Consider the following 17,462-nt stretch of genomic DNA (forward strand, 5'->3'; position numbering starts at 1 on the left):
ATTACATTACCTCATGTCACAAAGAAAGTAAGCGAAAAGTTCCATCATTTAGAAATAAGTACTCTTCAGAGATTTGTCTCTCTTGTTTTTTTGTTTTTTTTAAGTCCTAGACATTCTTTCAACAGCGTTGTTGGTCTCATTTGGGTTGTAAACATTAGTTACAGTGCCTAGCTTCATTCACCTGGCTGGCTTTGTAGCGTCTCTCAAGAGAATTGGTCAATCAATACTATCAATCAACTAATCATGAGGAATTGGTCACTAGTCAATCAAGGAATTTGTCTTGGAAGGACATTATTGTCTTTGGGCTCAGTTAGGGGCAACAGGACACCAGTGAGAGACTGCAGAAACAGACTGAACAGTAGATCAATATAAGACACCCTGAGAATCACAACTACGTCTCTTTCATCTGTCTTCCTACCCTCTCTTCCTCTAACTCTTCTTTTATGGAACGATCATAGTCAGGTGGGCGTGGCCTCGGTGGTTGAGGAAGATGGTTGGTTGGTAGGTTGGTTTGTTGTGGCGGAAGCCGGTTGCTGTGCAACTGGCTCCTTGGTGGTTGGCATGGAGACAGGTTAAGGTGGATTCTGACCTTGTAAGGTAGTATGCAGCACGTACAGTAGTATGAACAGTAGAATGTAATATGCAGCTCTGGAGAAAAATACATGAATTAAAAATGGTGAGGAAAATAAACTGAACAAGTGCACCCAATGCAGATTAAAGGGTCAGTACATCCAAATTGCGGTATCTTAGTGTTTGCCAGTGTATCTGGGGGGGGTTTCACTTTTAATGCACCTGACGTTCTGCTATGCGTCTCTGCCGCTACTGCGCTATAAATAACCAAACAGTGTTACAATACTGCTCTTAATTAACAGTCCAGCTCAGTTGAGACTATGGCGGGAAGACTATGGGTATCTAATACCCCCTTTCCACATAATGAGCATGTGTACGCAGTTTTTTTTAGGGCTACCTTTTGAAAGTTGGTGATTCAAATCATCAATCAGAGACCCTGAGTTTACTGAGTTTGCCTTAAGTCGTGCAGTTGTTTTTTCTGTGCAATATACTTCTGGGGACATTTTGGTCCCCAGATTTTGCTGCGGAGTGAGTGTTCTAGACTTTCACACTACTCTTTGGTACAGAGAGCTGCGGACAGACAGGCAGTGGCACAGAGGAGGAGAGACCTTCTGCTCAGAGGTGGTAAATTTACAACTCAATGCAGCTTCATACAATACAGTCTCTGACTTTTGTTTAATATCCAAAGTTGGCAAAAATTGTTGTTACAAATTTACAATTTGTCGTCAGTGTAGTTGCTTGTTTACTACATTATTTGAATGCCATTGTTGCACTGAATGTCCCGCGGAGCCCGTACAAGCATTAAAACTTAGTATGGAAAACAAAACAATATTTGTATTAAAAGCCCAAATCCGATTCGACTAGCATAATTCTGAGTTGCGTACAGCCCTAGTTAAATACGGGTAAAACAGATAAAAATAGGCTATAGACTCTTTTCCCATTGCCGATATACCAGAGTTGTGTACACAGCTCTGCTGCAGACAAGTATGCCTATCTTTTGTTGTGTTTTATTTGTTTTTCTGTTTGTCACGTTCAATGTTATGGAGAGGCTGGAGAACAGGTTAGTAAACAGTAGAAAGCAGCATGGAGGCCAGTGAAAACTTCACAGTGGTCACTTCTTTTTATATTCCTTTGTCTTACTTAGGCAACAATCTCTCTTTTAAACTCAGTAATTTGGATTGATGTTTGAGGCCAGTTAAGAAGGTACATGCAAATGGCAACTTTACACTTTCCCATAACATTAAAAAGCCAGATATTAGCAGGTTTTTTGTGCACTGGAATTCTAATTCTGCAGATAGTATTTGTTTTGAGACATCCGTCTCTAGAATTTCTGTCACCATCCCACAAAAGTGGAATTCAGTTTTTGGTGCACAAAGAATTTAAATATTTTTGTTGGAACTACTTTCTACAGACAAAAAAAAGTCCCAAATAGTTTACCCAAAGTGACAGAGAGGCTGTTTAAGGAAAGAAAGCTTGATGCTGAATCATTAAATTGGAAGTCCTTCGTGCACCACAAAATAGAATAATTAAATAATTCTAGTCACCTCCATTGTTTTGGAGTGAAGGCAGAAATGTTGGAGACAGATCTCTCAAAATCTGGACAGACGTTTAACTTTTCATTTTTGGATGAAATGACCCTTTATGAATCAAACAGTTTGAGGTGTACTTGTTTTTCTTAGAGCAACCTAAGGAGCGCTTTGTTTCATTTACAAACATAACCTGGAAGGTGAAAACACCACAAACTGATTAAAACAAAACCAAGCGCACCTCAAGTTTGAACACGAGACGAGTATTTCTCCCCAGATCTGTCAGCATGTAACAGTAGATTGTGACAGTAGTATGTTATCGATGGAGAACATCACATGGGGCTGACGTGGTGTGCAGCAAAGGATGGCGCAGGGGAGGGCGGTAGTGGTGGACAGTGATTGGTTGATTTGGTTGGTCAGGTGACTGAGGGGGTTATGAACAGTCGAGTTGAGTCAGATCACATGATGAGGGTTTGCAGCTATAACGTCAGGAGGTTCCATCGGGAGGTATGGAAGCCTGACAGGTTTTAGCTTTTGGTGGACACTGGACAGAACACCCACCCTGAACCCCACCCTCACATATCCAGCAAACATACACACACACACACACACACACACACACACGCGCACATAAGTGGGCAGACAGACACAGGGACACACATTTACCCACATTTATCATATTTTGCATAGACACACACAAATAAACACACAGGTTTGTTAACTTACACTCACATTCATTTCGCATGTGCTCCCACACTTCACACAGACACACACTCTTGCCCACCCCCAGACTTGCGATGTGTTACTGTGATGATGCAGAGTGTGGTGGAAGGTGAAGAATAAGACAACGGAAGACAGGTGATGCTAAAATGAACATTTATAATGACTGCTGTTGCTGTCGCAAAATAAGAATCCTTAAAAAAAGACCTCATATATATTAGCACTAGATTGCCCACTTCACTGGTAATCCACAAGTCAAGAAACACAACTCACTAGGTTTTTTTTTCTCTTTACAAACACAATGCTACAATTACATTAAATATTCAATACTCTTTAAGTCAGTTAATGAATGTTGTTAAAAGCAACCACTAAAATACTAAAAATAAAAACAAAACAATACTAATATTAATTCACCTTTTTCCAGTCGTTCCCTTTTTCTTGTTGCGTTGTTATTTATTAATAGTATAATAATAATAATAGTCTGAGAAATAAATAGCTCATGTGGTGTTCTCAGGGTAATGGGGCAGGCAGCATAAATCAAGAGTGGAGCTCAGAGCAATGCGATGAAATGGAGTCTAATCTCACGCAGTTAATACTTTCAAAATGTCTCTGATGTACAGGCGAAATATGGAGATATGCCACGAGTTTGACTCTGCAGGCCACAGGATGGTTGAATCAGTGGCCCCTGCAGAGGTTTATCGTCTCTAAACTATCATTCTATATTATGTAAACTAGGACTGTATTGCACAAAAGTTAGCAGCTCAGCTTCCTGGTTTGCAGCCCGGGAGGTGTTTTTTTTTTCTGTCCACAGGCTTTATGTTTTTCCAACCTGGAGGAGCTGAGTCGAGCTGTTTTCCACGATGATATGTCTCTAACACAACCAAGCATTTTTAAATAACTATGGCTTGATGATAAAAGATACTAGCGCCACTACAACTCACTGTTAGAAAAACATTAACAAATGTACAAAAACAAGCCTACGTTGAGAATGGCTTGGACTACATCTCAAGGTTAGTATTAGTATTCGATGAGCACAGGTATCTAAAGAGTTTGCTAACCAACATGGAAGCTAAACAGCGAATACAGTAGGTAAATCAACACTAATAGCAACAGCACAGGTTAACACAGTAGAACTAGCATAGCCGATTATACAGGCAGACCTAACTATCGGATACAGAGGATGAAAAGTGTGATGATCGTCTACCGCGTCCACTAGTACCTCTTTATGCTGCCGGCCCCTTTCTGTTCAACACTTCTCTCTTTACAGCTCGGCAAAAATCTGACAAAAATATTTACAATGAGAGAGAAAAAAAATGAAATTGTGGAGAAACAGTTGTTTAGTGTTTTTCTCTTTTTTTTGTTTGTCTGCATTTCTTTTTTTTTTTGTTTTTTTTCTTCCTTTCGTATTTTTTTTTTTGTTCTTTTCAACTTATATCTCAGAGAATTGTCCCCAATGATGAGCAACAAACAAACAAACAAAAAAATCCAATCATATCAGCTAGCATTGCACAGTCTCAGAGAGGTTTTGGGGATGGAATGGAGAGTTATCGTCCAAACAGTTGGATGAACACAGAAGGGGGGTAGGAGGAGGAGGAAGAAGGTCAATAAAAGTTCATGAAGGGGTGAAAGTTCAAAAAGTTCAAGAAGACAGAGGATGGCTGCGCAGCTGACGGTGCGTAAACACTCCCCACACCACCGCGCGGGGGCGGTGCGTGTGTCGGCGTGCGTGGTTTGGATGTTAAACAACAACAAAAAAAATCATCATTAGAAAATGGAGTTTTTGAATCTTTCCCATCGAGAAAAATCAAATGGAGCGAGAGCGAGAGAGGGGAGGGGGGGATAGAAAGAGAGAAAAGGTGAGGGGAAGGGGGTAGAAAGAGGGGGGAGGTGAGGAGAGTGAAAGGTGCCCCCAACACTATGGCACACAATCAATGAAGTCCCACAGGCTGAAGAGATGACAGAATTAGGAAAGCAGCTGGCATGAGCGGTAGGGCTTTTTTAGGTAGGTTGAGAGGCAGGACAGTAGGTAGGTAGCCAACCTGCAGAGGGGTTAATCCTTGTCGGGTTTAGCTCTGTGGGGGGTGGTGAGGAGGAGGAGGAGGAGTGGTGGTGGTGGGGGGCAAGGTGCTGTTCAGTTGAGGCGTCATGAGCGACATCATGTTATGAGGGCGGAGCATGCTGGCTTCATGGGTGCTTCCAGGATGGATGTCCGACACACAAGAACAACTCAAAGAAACGCTTGGAATGGTAGTTGTTGTTGTTGTTGTTGTCTTTTTTTTTGTTTTTTTCCTCTCTGTTTCTATTTTGGCACTCGAGAGAAGAGACTGGTGGGAGGCGGAGGAGGAAAGTGTGTGTATGTTTGGGCGAGGAGGAGGAGTGGGCAGTGAAAGTGCAAAAAAGAGGGCATGGAACTGTGTGTGTGTGTGTGTGTGTGTGTGTATGGGAGGGGTAAACAGGCTACACACAGAAATGGCATTTTGTTAAAACTGGTCTAGGTTAGACAGAGCATACAGTACAAATCAAAAACCAGGAAAAAAAATCAACAGAGAAGAAGGAACAGAAAAACAGTGATATGACAAATGCAGTCTACAGTTGCTGGTGCTTCGATGGGGCCCGAGTTGGGGGAGGAAGAAGTGGGTGGAAAAGGGGGGAGAGCCCATAATATATCTTAGAGGTGGTTTGAAGAGGGTCAGTGGTGGGTGTGGGTGAGAGTGGGTTTGAGTTTGTGGAGGTGGCTGTGGAGGGGAGGGGCAAGAAAAACAACATCTGAGGACTATGTCAAAGAGCCACACCCACTGAGAAGCAATGAGGTCACCTGGCGAGCAGGTGAGAGTTAAGTTTGCATTCCTCTACACATCACAGTAAAAACAGAAAGGAAAAATAACAGCCGGCTACGTCGCAACACAAGACAGCACGGGCACAGAGCTGGCCTAAAGCAGACAGAGAGAGAGGGAGAGAGAGAGAGGAGCATGCACATCTAAATACACTGCTGGATAAACACCTACAGTAAGGCTACACATCTACAGTAGTCTCGCACACTGACCCCCACCTCAGCTTGGCCTGCCATGCACAGTAACAGCAGAGAGTTTAGTGCAAACATGTCGCTAGGAGCAGAAATGGAATTTTTTTTTTTGTTCTTTTTGGGGAGTTTTGTAGGAAGCGGGCCATCTCCCATGACAACATCTGTCAGAATGCAAAACATGACCACACTGGAAATAGTCTGGTTGCATAATAAAAAGAGAGGAATAGAGAGACTTTGGCAAAAACTTCTTCTTTTTTTTTGACACTGAAGCCAATAAAGCATCCAATTGAACCGAGATGGGAAAATAGAGAGAGAGGAAGAGAGAGAAAACACACTGGCAATGTTCAGTGTTGTTTCTCTCCCCAAGATCAGAGCTTTGGATTGCATATTAAGGAAGTGAAAACACAATCTGTCCCAAATTCTGCAGCAAGGCACCCGAGGGAGACCGAGAGTGCAGCAGACAGACTTGTGTGTGTTTTTTTGGGGGGGAGGGATTTGTAGGTGAGGGAGGGGAGTTTTCACCTCTCTGTCTCACACAATCTCTCTTTACAAATCTCTCCAAACCCCACTGTAATACAACAGGCAGGACAGGAGGTGCTCCATGTCATATTTGAGGTCAATAAGGTGCATATCAATGACAAGACAAGCCAGAGCTCAGAGCAAGGGGGGTGGGTGGGTGGGGGTGGGGGTGTAAAAGGACAGACAACAGAGTTATACTGAGAGCTCGACACAGTGCGTCGAAGGTTAGTAATGTTAGAATACAAAAACCACACGAAAACACGTAAGCCTCTACTGCACGTCAATGGTCAGAGGAGTGATATGCAAACTTATGCAGAGGTGAGTACATTCATGGACAATCTCAGTCTTAATTTGAAATTAAATCCTGATTTCTTTCTGTCTAAAGTTAGGCAGCAACTGAGAACATTATTATATTTTTTAGTACAAGCTCGCTCAGCAAGTAGCAAAATAGTCTTAGGTTTGTTCGAGAGTTTTATTCATATCCCGTTGAGGATGGTTAGACAACTTAACGACAAAATACTTGTCAAAATGAAACACTTTGTTCACCTTTGCTCCGGTGGACTCAAACAACAAACATTTGAACGCGTGTAAAACTATATCAAAATGCTCTACCCTTATCGTCATGCAAAGATTTGTCTCCGAAAAAATGAATGACACACACTGCCTAATTTTTTTTAATCACTTCTTTTTTGTTTCTTTGATTTTTTTCTGTTTTTTTTTTAGTCCACGCTTCACTTGGATATCATGCAATATAGACGTGCAAAAAAGATAACATCTATTTCCACAAAATACATTTTCATTGTAACTATAAAAGGCTGTATTTAAGAATGCTATCAAGTCACATTTTTTATTTAGCATAATTATGCTAACCTATCGCTATAGTGATTTGTCTAGCCCCAGAGTCGTAGTGCTGTTGCATTCTGGGACATGTAGTTCCCAGAGGACTGGCTAACACTTGCTAACATGGCGGTGCGTCCTCTTGTGGCAGGAACAGAGAGGCCTTAAACAGACTTATATACTGAGGTGCTTTGACCGTTTAGTCTACTTAGTTCTTAAAAACTGTCACATGGACTACGCCTTTCCTACGTAAATTATAAATATGGTTCATTTGGCACTTTTCACATTTTTCTTCGTATAAAAGTATGTCTCCTCTTATCTAATGTGGTTTAAATCAACACATTTACAGTTTCATTCTGTAAAGACCTATTTTGGCACAACTTGTTCAGGTTAGAATTACACTATTATTAACTTATCGTCAGCTTATAACAGAGCTTGTATTACACTGCCACTTGAGACTAGCCTCTCCAGCTAAAGGACAGATTTCGATATGTTTTAACCTTGTATTTTAGGTACATCAGTTATTATTAAATAGCAGCATTTTCCACAAATGAAAAAAAAGTTTTTTACTCATGTAAACCTATTCAACATCTAAATCCAAAGCTCCTACGGCAGACAGAGGGTAAAGGACAGGACGACATGCCACTATGTGTATTGCTTCCAGTACTCATCACATTTTTATCTCGATCCCCTAACGATAAAATAACCAGAGATCTTGGCTGTGTAAAGGACAAAAAAGATGTTTCTAAGGTTTAATTAATGAGATGAAGAAGAAATGCGGCCAGTATTAATCAACTCAATTATGTCAGAAATTTCAATGCAGTTTTTCCACTGTAAACGCACTGTGCTGCACCCAAAGTAATTTAGCAATCGGCAAACAAACTAAACATGCTCTGGGCATGGTAAAGAATCTCCTGCTTTTACCTTTCCATAGAATTCATATATATATAATTCAGAATTACTCTTCAAAATATCAATTCAGATAAATCTAGTATTTGTCCAGTCTATAAAATGTCAGAAAACAGTGAAAAATGGCTTTCATATAATCCTAGATCAGTCAAAAAATTGTTTTGTCTGACAAACAGTCTGTAGGGTTCCCACACATTTTCAGAATTTCAAAACTTTTCCATAACCTTTCAAGGACTCAAATTTACATTTGTGAAAAGCATGTGCTTCACTGTGCCTGTGGCACTACCCAGCCCGGTCTGCAGTACTTTTCTACACACATGCACACACACTGGGGAGTCTTCCCATAAAAAATGCTGCCACACTCCTTTACATATACATGTGGCCTGTCTTAAAGAGGAAGGCTTAGCTGGTGTTAGTCATGGAAAATGAGAATCGTGCAAGTTTTCCTTTTATATCAAGCAGAAAATTAGTTGTTTGAGTTAACTTGCCTTACTTCACAATGCGCGTCCTTCCATGCGACTATTATGCATCAAAATGTCGTTGCTGAAACAATATATCGTGCTGCCCAAAATTCATTGATATTAAAGCTACGGTATGTCAACAGCAGACTTATAGAGAATAAATCCACAGTTATGTTACATTATGTGGAGAGTTATCCTCGAAAGATTATTTTATTAAACACAACAAAATTCCATTACTTCACCAAATCTCTCAATGTCATTTACTAATTCCATAACTTATCCAGACCTGGAAAATAAGATTGTGGAATTCTATGACTTTTCTAGGTTTTCCATTACCGTGGGAACCCTGAGTCTGCCACCCAAACATTGAATTTACACCACAAGCAACAGATCCTCACATTTGAAGGCTGTAAATGCCATCTTTTGCTTGACAAATCTATCTCCTCAAACCCAATGTAACATGTTAAATATAAACTGGAAAATCGGTTACTGACCGCTTACAGCACAGTGCAGTTCCACAGTGGAACAACAGCACACTATCTACTACTACTATCCTCCTATGGTCTTATGAGGTTCAAAATATCCAACAGAAATCCAGTCAAACCCCATCAACGACAAAATATTCCCTCACGATATGTCTATGTTTTATGTTTGTGCAGCAAGGTTTCCAAATGTTTCTCTTCAGTCTTCTAAAATAAAATGCACCAATCCAAACTGCAGCTAGGAGTGTTTGTGCACTGCACCCTGCCAGCCTCGACTATGACTTCCTCTGCAGGTGTGCTCGTTTTTTTTGTTTATCTGATGGTGGTGCATCAGGACGTCTCCGAGCCTCAGCCGCCCCGAGGAGGCGAAGAGAAGAGAGACTCAATCTGTGGTGTTTTGTCAGGGCAAGCAGCAGACATGCATTGATCGTAACACCAGACATAGTCACCCATGGAGCAATGTAGTAGGAAGAGAGGGGGGGGTGTCAGGATGGGAGTGCACTGAAGGACTGAGGACGGGTGGGAGGGAGGGTGGGGAGAGTGTGGATGGTGTTAGATGGGAGTAAAGAAGCCTCCTTACCAAGCTGTGGAGATAAACCCTCACTGGCGCTCCAACAGAGAGTGACACATTCGATTAGCACAGTGGAGGATTTTTGGTCGGATTTGTTTAAAAAGTATCAAAAAGTAATTTTTTTTTTTTTTAATCTTAGGGGAGTTCCCTCCCCTCACTAGGCTGTTTAGGTCAATAAATCAAATGCACCCCCTCCTCCTTTTTTGGCATTTTACATTCCGTCACACTTCAACTCCTGTTGGACTTTAATATCAGTCCAGGGATTTGCCCATTGGATGTACAGTACATTATCAATTTCTCTTAATGAAAAAGACACAGCTGCGTTAGAAAAGTGGATTTATAATTTGTTCCAGTCTCTTTAATCTGCTACTGGACACCTAACACTCCCCCAACATCCCACCCTCTGATCACAAAAGACAACAGGTGAGCAGAATCTAATTGATCTCAACTCGTGACCTCAATTGATTGATCCTCTTCATCGACCTAGTCTCTTCCTCCTCCATCAGTATTCAGATATAACGTACATTTCTGTTGAAGTTCTTCATATGCATTCTACATATATTTCATATATGTGTTTTTTTTTCCCTGCCATACAAAAACCATCCGATGCCGTCTACAGCACACATCCCTGACCTCATAGGCAGGGAGAACCACTCCCTCACTTCACAGTGCATTAAGACAAAAAAAATTCAGTGTACTCTGATTGTAAAAAAAAAAATAATAATAACACGACACAAACAAAAAAAATTAACAACAAAAGAAACAACAGCATCTTCAGCAGCCTCCTGGGTCTACAGTGGGCAGTAAACCTGTTGCCAGAGGCAGAAACAAGCTCAACTCCCTGTTGAAAATCTTTCAGGTCTGCCCCTTCACCTCATCGGCAGTCGGACGGTTGCTTGATAAGGGCAAAGATCAGTGAGGCTATTTATCTCCTTTACTGATATGCACGCTGTCCTAAAATAGCAAATTGCCTAGTGAGGCTTGCAAAAAATGTTCCCTCGTCATGTTTCAGTGTTTTTCTCAATGTTTGCATTTCTCAGTAGTACGTTGTGAGTCTTAAGTGCTCTCGCTTGATCTCGTCTGTGGTTTGGGTTCATCTAAAGACGACCACAGGCTGAGCAGAAACAGTTCATCTGAGAGTTTGTCTCAACTCAATTATTCATTTACAATTTTACATTGTAGGCAAACTGTAACAGGGCATTTTACTACAGATTTAGAACAGCTGGGGATATTTTGAAGCAGGATAGCCGAGCACAATGACCAGGCATTTAATATAGCTGCTAAGACACTGCACTGCAGCCTGTGGTGTGAGTGGTTTACACATATTTTTTTTTGCTAATCTACAATTTTCACTGCAGTCTGTATCATAGATATGGTGAATTCCCTTTCTAGCACCAAATATGGCATCATAGTTTTTGTTTCAGTGTGTGTGCGTGTGTGTGTGCGTTCGCTGTTCTGCTCTTTGACTGGATATATAAGGTGATCCTTCACTGTTATGATATTTATGCCTGGGGCGGCTTTCTTACTGGATTTAAATAAGACATATATTACACTATGTGACATTACTATTCATCTTCAATCCACTTAAATTAAAACAAAAAGATTCAAATCAAAAAATAGTCTCATTTACATTCATGTCAACCTGAATTCACAGATAAAAAAAGAACACAACTGAGCCTTTTATGGGTGAACTCATTAATAAATAATGACGATGGTGATGACTCCTATCGTAATAATCATGACAATATCATGAACAGAATTATCACAGCAGACTGCAAAAAATGCCATAGATCCTGTGTGTTTGCCGCAGCTTGCACAGTATCACTCTCGTCAGTCGGTTTTCGCACTACGTGAGGTCATCAGCGTGCGCCTCGGCATTCTATCTCAAACACTAGAGCTGCGTATAGGGGCTGGGGGCGCTACGTGCCGTAACACCCCTGCGGCGCTGCACTGCTCGTGGGATACATCACAGGGTGTACAAAGGGGCGGTGTGCAAATGAAGAAACGCCCCAGCTGATTCTCTCCCCCCACACCCCTCCCCAATTTCGCTTCCCCCTTCCTTCATCTCCCAGAAAGAGGGGAGGAGGGGGGAGGTGAGATCATAGGCGGGGGAAGAGAATAAAAGGGGTCAGGGGGATTTGAGGACGTTTCTTCTCTCACACACCAGACTTAAGTTTGCAGTCTTGCTCGTTATAAAACCCTTGTAAAATGGGGAAGGGAAGGGGGGCAGGGCAAGGCTGTGGGGCAAGTAGTGAGAGAGGCTTAGGGGGCGAGGGCTGAGGGGCAAATCAAAACTCGAAGAAAAACAAAAACCCTGCAGGAGGGTGGCGGGTGTGGGCTGCAGGGGGAGGGAGGGGTGAGGCTGGTTTCCATAAGGGATTTTGGGTAGGAAGGGGTGGAGGGTTGTACCCTCTATGGGTTGTACCCCTTGAACGCAACCCCCCCCCCCCCACCCCCCACCCCTCCGCACCCAGGCCCTTCCCTCCCTCCCTCTACTTCCTGTAGCCTCTCGGGCAGTCGGCCTGTCTACATGGCATTCAGCTTTGTCCACACAATACACAAACGGACAAACAGACAGCTTAATTTACTAAACAAAACAAAACAAAACAAAAAACAATAAAACAAAAAACAATAAAAAATCCCAAAAGGTCAAAAGACGTTAAGTAATAAAACCTTATTTACATGTTACACATTTTTTTCTTGGGTTTTTCAGCGTGATAATTCGCTCCTCTCCCTCCTCGTCTTCTCAGCACATTTTTGCTTCGCGTCAAATTTTTTTTTTTTAATAGAGAATACTGAAAACACGCAGAAGAAAAAGGCGGACGATTCCTTCTGACATTCTTGCTCTCCTCTCCTTTTTCCATTCTCACTCTCACTTTTTATACTCCTCCCCCAAGCCCCCACTCTTTTTTTTTTTCCTCTTTTCCTCCTCGTTTCTCATTGGCTGTCAGGTTTAGCCCACCTTCTGTGGGTTGGTGGCGCGTACCCCCTGCTCGTAGGTGATTCGCTGGCTGATCAGGTACTGTGCAGCCTGCGTGGCAGCCTGGGAACCCGTGATGGTCACCTTCCTGTTCCGAGTTCCAGGGATGAACTCGCCTTTCTTGGAGATCTGGATCCTAGCGCCGGTCAGCTCCTGGTACTCCACTAGCGTCTTCCCTCCTTTCCCCAAGATGGCACCCACCAGGTTTTTCCGGCACGGCGATCTCCACCACTTCCTTCGCTCCTTCTGCTAGCTTCTCCGTGGCCAGTAGAGATGATGCCACCAGGGGTGATGCAGCGCTCAAGTAGCCATTGGTAGCCCCTGTAGCTGCAGCCAGGGATCCCAGGGAGAAGCCTCCGAGACCTGCCGCTGGATGAGCTGCGCTGGTGGATGCATCGCTGGCGTAAGATGCTAACAAATTAGCTGCGGCAGCTGCTGCTGGGTTAGCATTAGCTGCTACAGCTGCTAACACCCCTGAGGCTGCGGCAGGATTCAGCCCCAAGCCCAGGGAGTTGGTGTTGTAGCCGTAGCTTGCCAGGGTGTTGAGGGCGGAGGTGATGGCCAGCAGGTCGTTGCCTGAGAGACTGGACATGGTGGTCGGGAAGGCCCCGACCCCAGCCAGGCTGGCCTGACCGAGCAGAGAGGAAGCTGTGGCTGCTGCAGCGGCTGCCGCGGCGGCATGACCTCGGTGGAGTTAGCATACGGGGAGCCAGTGGGGTTGGAGTTAGCGACGGGCCCTGTGATGTTGGAGTAGGAGATGTTGAGGCAGGAGGAGCTCTGTGGATCCTCCTGGATCTTCTGGACGATAATCTCCACAGCTTTGCGGTTCTGCTCGGGCTCCCCGCTGATGGTGACCACACGTTCCTGCAGGTTGATGCCCTCTGGCTTTTGGGATAATTGGACCCACGCCCCCGACTGCTCCATTACCGCCTTGACTGTCGCTCCACCTTTACCGATGATCAGTCCTGCTGTGCTGTTGGGAACGATCAGCTTGGCCTGGTGAAAGGGGTGGGGAGGAGGAGAAACAGAAAAAAATAAATAGGTTATTGCTCTGTGACAGAAATTTTATCCCAATCACAACTAAATGAAGGAAAGATGTAGAGGAAGGAAGAGAAAGAGGTAGAAGCCAGTGTTACAAGGGGCTGTTTTATTACTTTTTTGCAACACATTCTCATCCCAAGTCATCACATATCACCATTTTGCAGTGGACTTCCACATGTACACATTACTCTCTGCGTCTGCGTTTTACATTCCAGGATACTGCTACTATGATGTCAACACAAGCACATGGTGGGATGACACTGCAAGTATGTTAAGGCAGCAAAAGCACATGACAACCAATGCCAGGACATCAACAAACACACATGCTGGCACGGATGGTTGGGATCAGGGGAAGGAAGCACATGGTAAGGTGTGGTAAAAGAAACCATAAAAAACATTCAGGCAGTCAGTGAACACAGCATAGTATGAAAGTCCACAGTTTGCTATGGGCACCCTTGCGCACATTATATTATGTCGTTATCTGTGGAATTTCAACCTGACACTGTCCTGCTTCAATCATGCCCACACAACAGGTTCTGTCCAACTTCTCAAGCGATGCTGACCAGCAGCGTATCATGTTAATGCAAAAGGTGGCTTTTGGTGATGGGATCTGACAAAGTGGCCTTATTTGATGACTTTGGAATGAGAATGGGCTGGTTTTCTTTGCTGCCCAGGTTCAATACAGAAAGACAAAACAACACAGTGTTACAGCTGTGATGTTAGGATTAAACATGTACAACAACAACCCTCTTTAATTCAAATAAACAGTGCAAGGAGAAAATGAACAAGAATTATGTGACGGAGATTGGTGATGAAAAATCTTCCTTTTGTCATGCAGAACACGAAAAAATGGTGCACACATCGTTTGGCTCAAGAGTAGACTTTAAAGGTAAGGTCTGCACTGAAAAGGACTTTGTGAGGAACTGCTTTTCAGAGAGTGTCCTCGAGAAGGACAGGAGACAAAAAGAGCCAAAGAAAAGACGCAGAGGAAGAGAGACTGAACCATGTTTGAATACAGAGAGAGGGGGGGGAGAGAGTTCCTGGTACTCTGCATGTGTGTGTGTGTGTGTGTCCGCAACGTAATGATGTCCTGAAGGAGAGAGATGTGAGATAGCATAAAACATTATGGAGTGTGCAATGACAGTGTCTCTGCCAACTGAACACATAGGAATGTTTTTTCCCTATTTCTTTGGTACATTGTGGAGAGAAAAGAGGAGAAAGAGATAAAGTGCAAGTCAGTGAGAGAACAGGTGATGAAGAGGTAGAGAGAGGTACATAGAGTGGGAGGAAAGGCTGCGTGAAAGAGACAGAGAGAGAGGGAGGAATTCTAAAGAGGCTACTTGTGTGAAAAAAATAACATTGACTCCCAGGGGTCAGCGTTGCCATGGAAACACAGCTCCAGCATTCAAAGGGTAGTGAAAGGGAGTGAAGCGATGACACACACATACACACATTCTTCGTGTCCAAACAGCATATTTCATTTCTCATATTTGCATATACAAATGATGAATTAGTTATACTGTTGTTCATCATATATACTAATACTGCTGTATCAGTCAATGAATAGATGATGCAAATGACTGATGCACTTTAGTTTTTTTTACAGTTATTGGAGAATTGATACATTGTACGCTGTTTGTCTACATTAAGTGATTCTAATGCAATATACATACATATATACATACATACATATATATATATATATATATATATATATATATATATATAAAATGTCTACTAAATGTTTAGTTAAAAATGTCAGTAAATAGTAAAAACGCTTTTTTTGCAATTGAGTAAGCTTTTTCTCTGGAGAATAAAAATAAAAACAATTAGTCAGGTCAAAAAACAGAAAAAATATATGGTTCTCATTTCCAAAATACTACATTCTAATACTCTTATCGTTATGCAAACAAGGGTGTAGGTTTTGGTTCAATACTGGTGGGAACAGAAGGCCTGGTTATCACACTGTAGGTCCACTACTAAGCCCCTTCTTTATGCCACCTTTGCATTTTTAAACAAAAGCAAATGACAGCAACATCACGCCATTCTAGTGTGTGATTACAAACAGCATGCCAACGTTGCGGAATCAAAAAAGGCGTGACACAAACACAACAAGGTTAGCCTTTAGTGTGACATAAAACATTACTGTTACTATGGCGGCTGATCTTGTTCTCTGCACAGACAGCAAGGAGCTCCCAAAATCTCATTGTTTTACCACTTTATGGACGATTTTCTTCCTATTTAAGTTAGCTGCTAGATGCTATTAATTGCTTTTTAAATCTCCCGTGGTGGGTGGCACACATCAAAATGTCACACCCGTCCTGCCTGTTGTCCTGTCCTGTTAATACAGACACTTTTTCAGGGCTGTTTGTACCTCCTACGGTGGCGTGAAGGGGAACTCTATCCCCCGTTCTGCTATTGTACCTTAAGTGCGGCAAGGCAGCATGGTGGCAAGGTGACGTGATATCCCTGCCTTGAACAGGCAGTGTAAAAGTGGCTACTTATGAAACGGGGGTTTAGGGATCTGCCCTTTTGAAAATTTGGAGTATTCTTTTACAGTATTCTGGTGAATTTTTATGCCCAAAATTGTGCATTTTCTGCATGTATTTATGGTGTAAATATCTTTAAGTTTTGTGCTCTGCTACATTCATGTTTTCTTTTGAAGGGGACAAATGAATATGTTGAGGGTACAAGATAAGGGGAATGTGTCCCATTTTCTCTAATTTGAAATGACAGATTTGACATCATGAGTGAAAGCTTGTTTAGGTTGGCTGCAGTATCACTGTTTCTTTCAGTAACGCCGTCAACAATCCACAGGAATCTTTAATATCAAGTGAGAGATGGCTCAAATTAACAACACAGTGCATTGTGAAAAGATGAGCACAAAACCTGCTTCAATCCAAGAAGCTGCAGTTTCAACAGCCAAACTGAAGTTGACCCATGATGTCGTTATTTCCCTCTTGCATAAGATCTGATGCCTGGAGGTCTGATCAGAGGTCTGAATGGATCTAATGCATAAAGGGTTCACTCTTGCTCTGTTGATGTAAGATGTGAGTGACGCATCACCCCCCTGCTGCAGCACCAGCACAATGAAATCATCACTGCCGAATGGAAACTGAGCAGAGGAAAGTGTGAGACGGAAACCTTCTGCTGCAACTTCTGTTCCTTTGCTCTTTAGAACAAACTAAACAATAGAAATTGTTTCTGCAAAGTGGTTTTTCACAAACAAGGACACCTGCAGGAGATGTTATCGACTTCTGCAGCACATTAGTCGCCTCGCAAATAAATGTGGGTGTGTGTACGAGTAGCGCGCTTTCTCCTCTTAGCATTGATCCCGCTATCTGCAGAGCAAACTACCACCGCTATCTACAGTCTGTCTGAACGTCGAATATTCATATTGAGAGCAGAAAGAGGAGTGTGGGCTGGAGGAGCAGGAGAAGGGAGGGCTGGAGAGATAAAAAGACTTGGCCTTGATAAAGAAAAGCACACGATAAAATGAAAGAGACAGAGAGGGAGGGAGGGAGGGGGTGATCAATACAAAGAACTAAGAGAAAAAAGGGACGAGAGCCCCTATTTTATTTTGTTTTTGTTTTTTCCACGCAGAGAGAAATAAAGGAAAAGGAAAGAGAGAAGAAAAATCCAAAGAGAAAGGAATCAATTCAACTTACAATAGAAAAATGCGAAGGCCATTCAATTACCTCCACTGTCTCCCTCTCTCCTTCATCCCTCCTCCCACCCTCCCCGTTTGCTGCAGTTTTAAGCCGAACTACATCTGCGTGGCAGCAGCCTCGATGCAGCCATTCATTGCCATGCCGCATTCCACA

General features: G+C 42.7%; 1 protein-coding gene across 1 annotated transcript in view; it reads right to left on the minus strand.

Moving 5' to 3' along the window:
- Window positions 1-12,465: 12,465 nt before the first annotated feature.
- Window positions 12,466-17,462, minus strand: part of nova2 (NOVA alternative splicing regulator 2) — a 105,629-nt gene continuing 100,632 nt past the window's right edge. The window contains 3 exon segments of the mRNA XM_042487293.1: window positions 12,466-12,804; window positions 12,806-13,258; window positions 13,261-13,593. Coding sequence (XP_042343227.1) covers window positions 12,571-12,804; window positions 12,806-13,258; window positions 13,261-13,593 — 1,020 coding nt within the window. The 3' untranslated portion in view covers window positions 12,466-12,570.

Source organism: Plectropomus leopardus, chromosome 5, assembly GCF_008729295.1.
Source record: "Plectropomus leopardus isolate mb chromosome 5, YSFRI_Pleo_2.0, whole genome shotgun sequence".
In the NCBI taxonomy this organism is placed as follows: Eukaryota; Metazoa; Chordata; class Actinopteri; order Perciformes; family Serranidae; genus Plectropomus; species Plectropomus leopardus.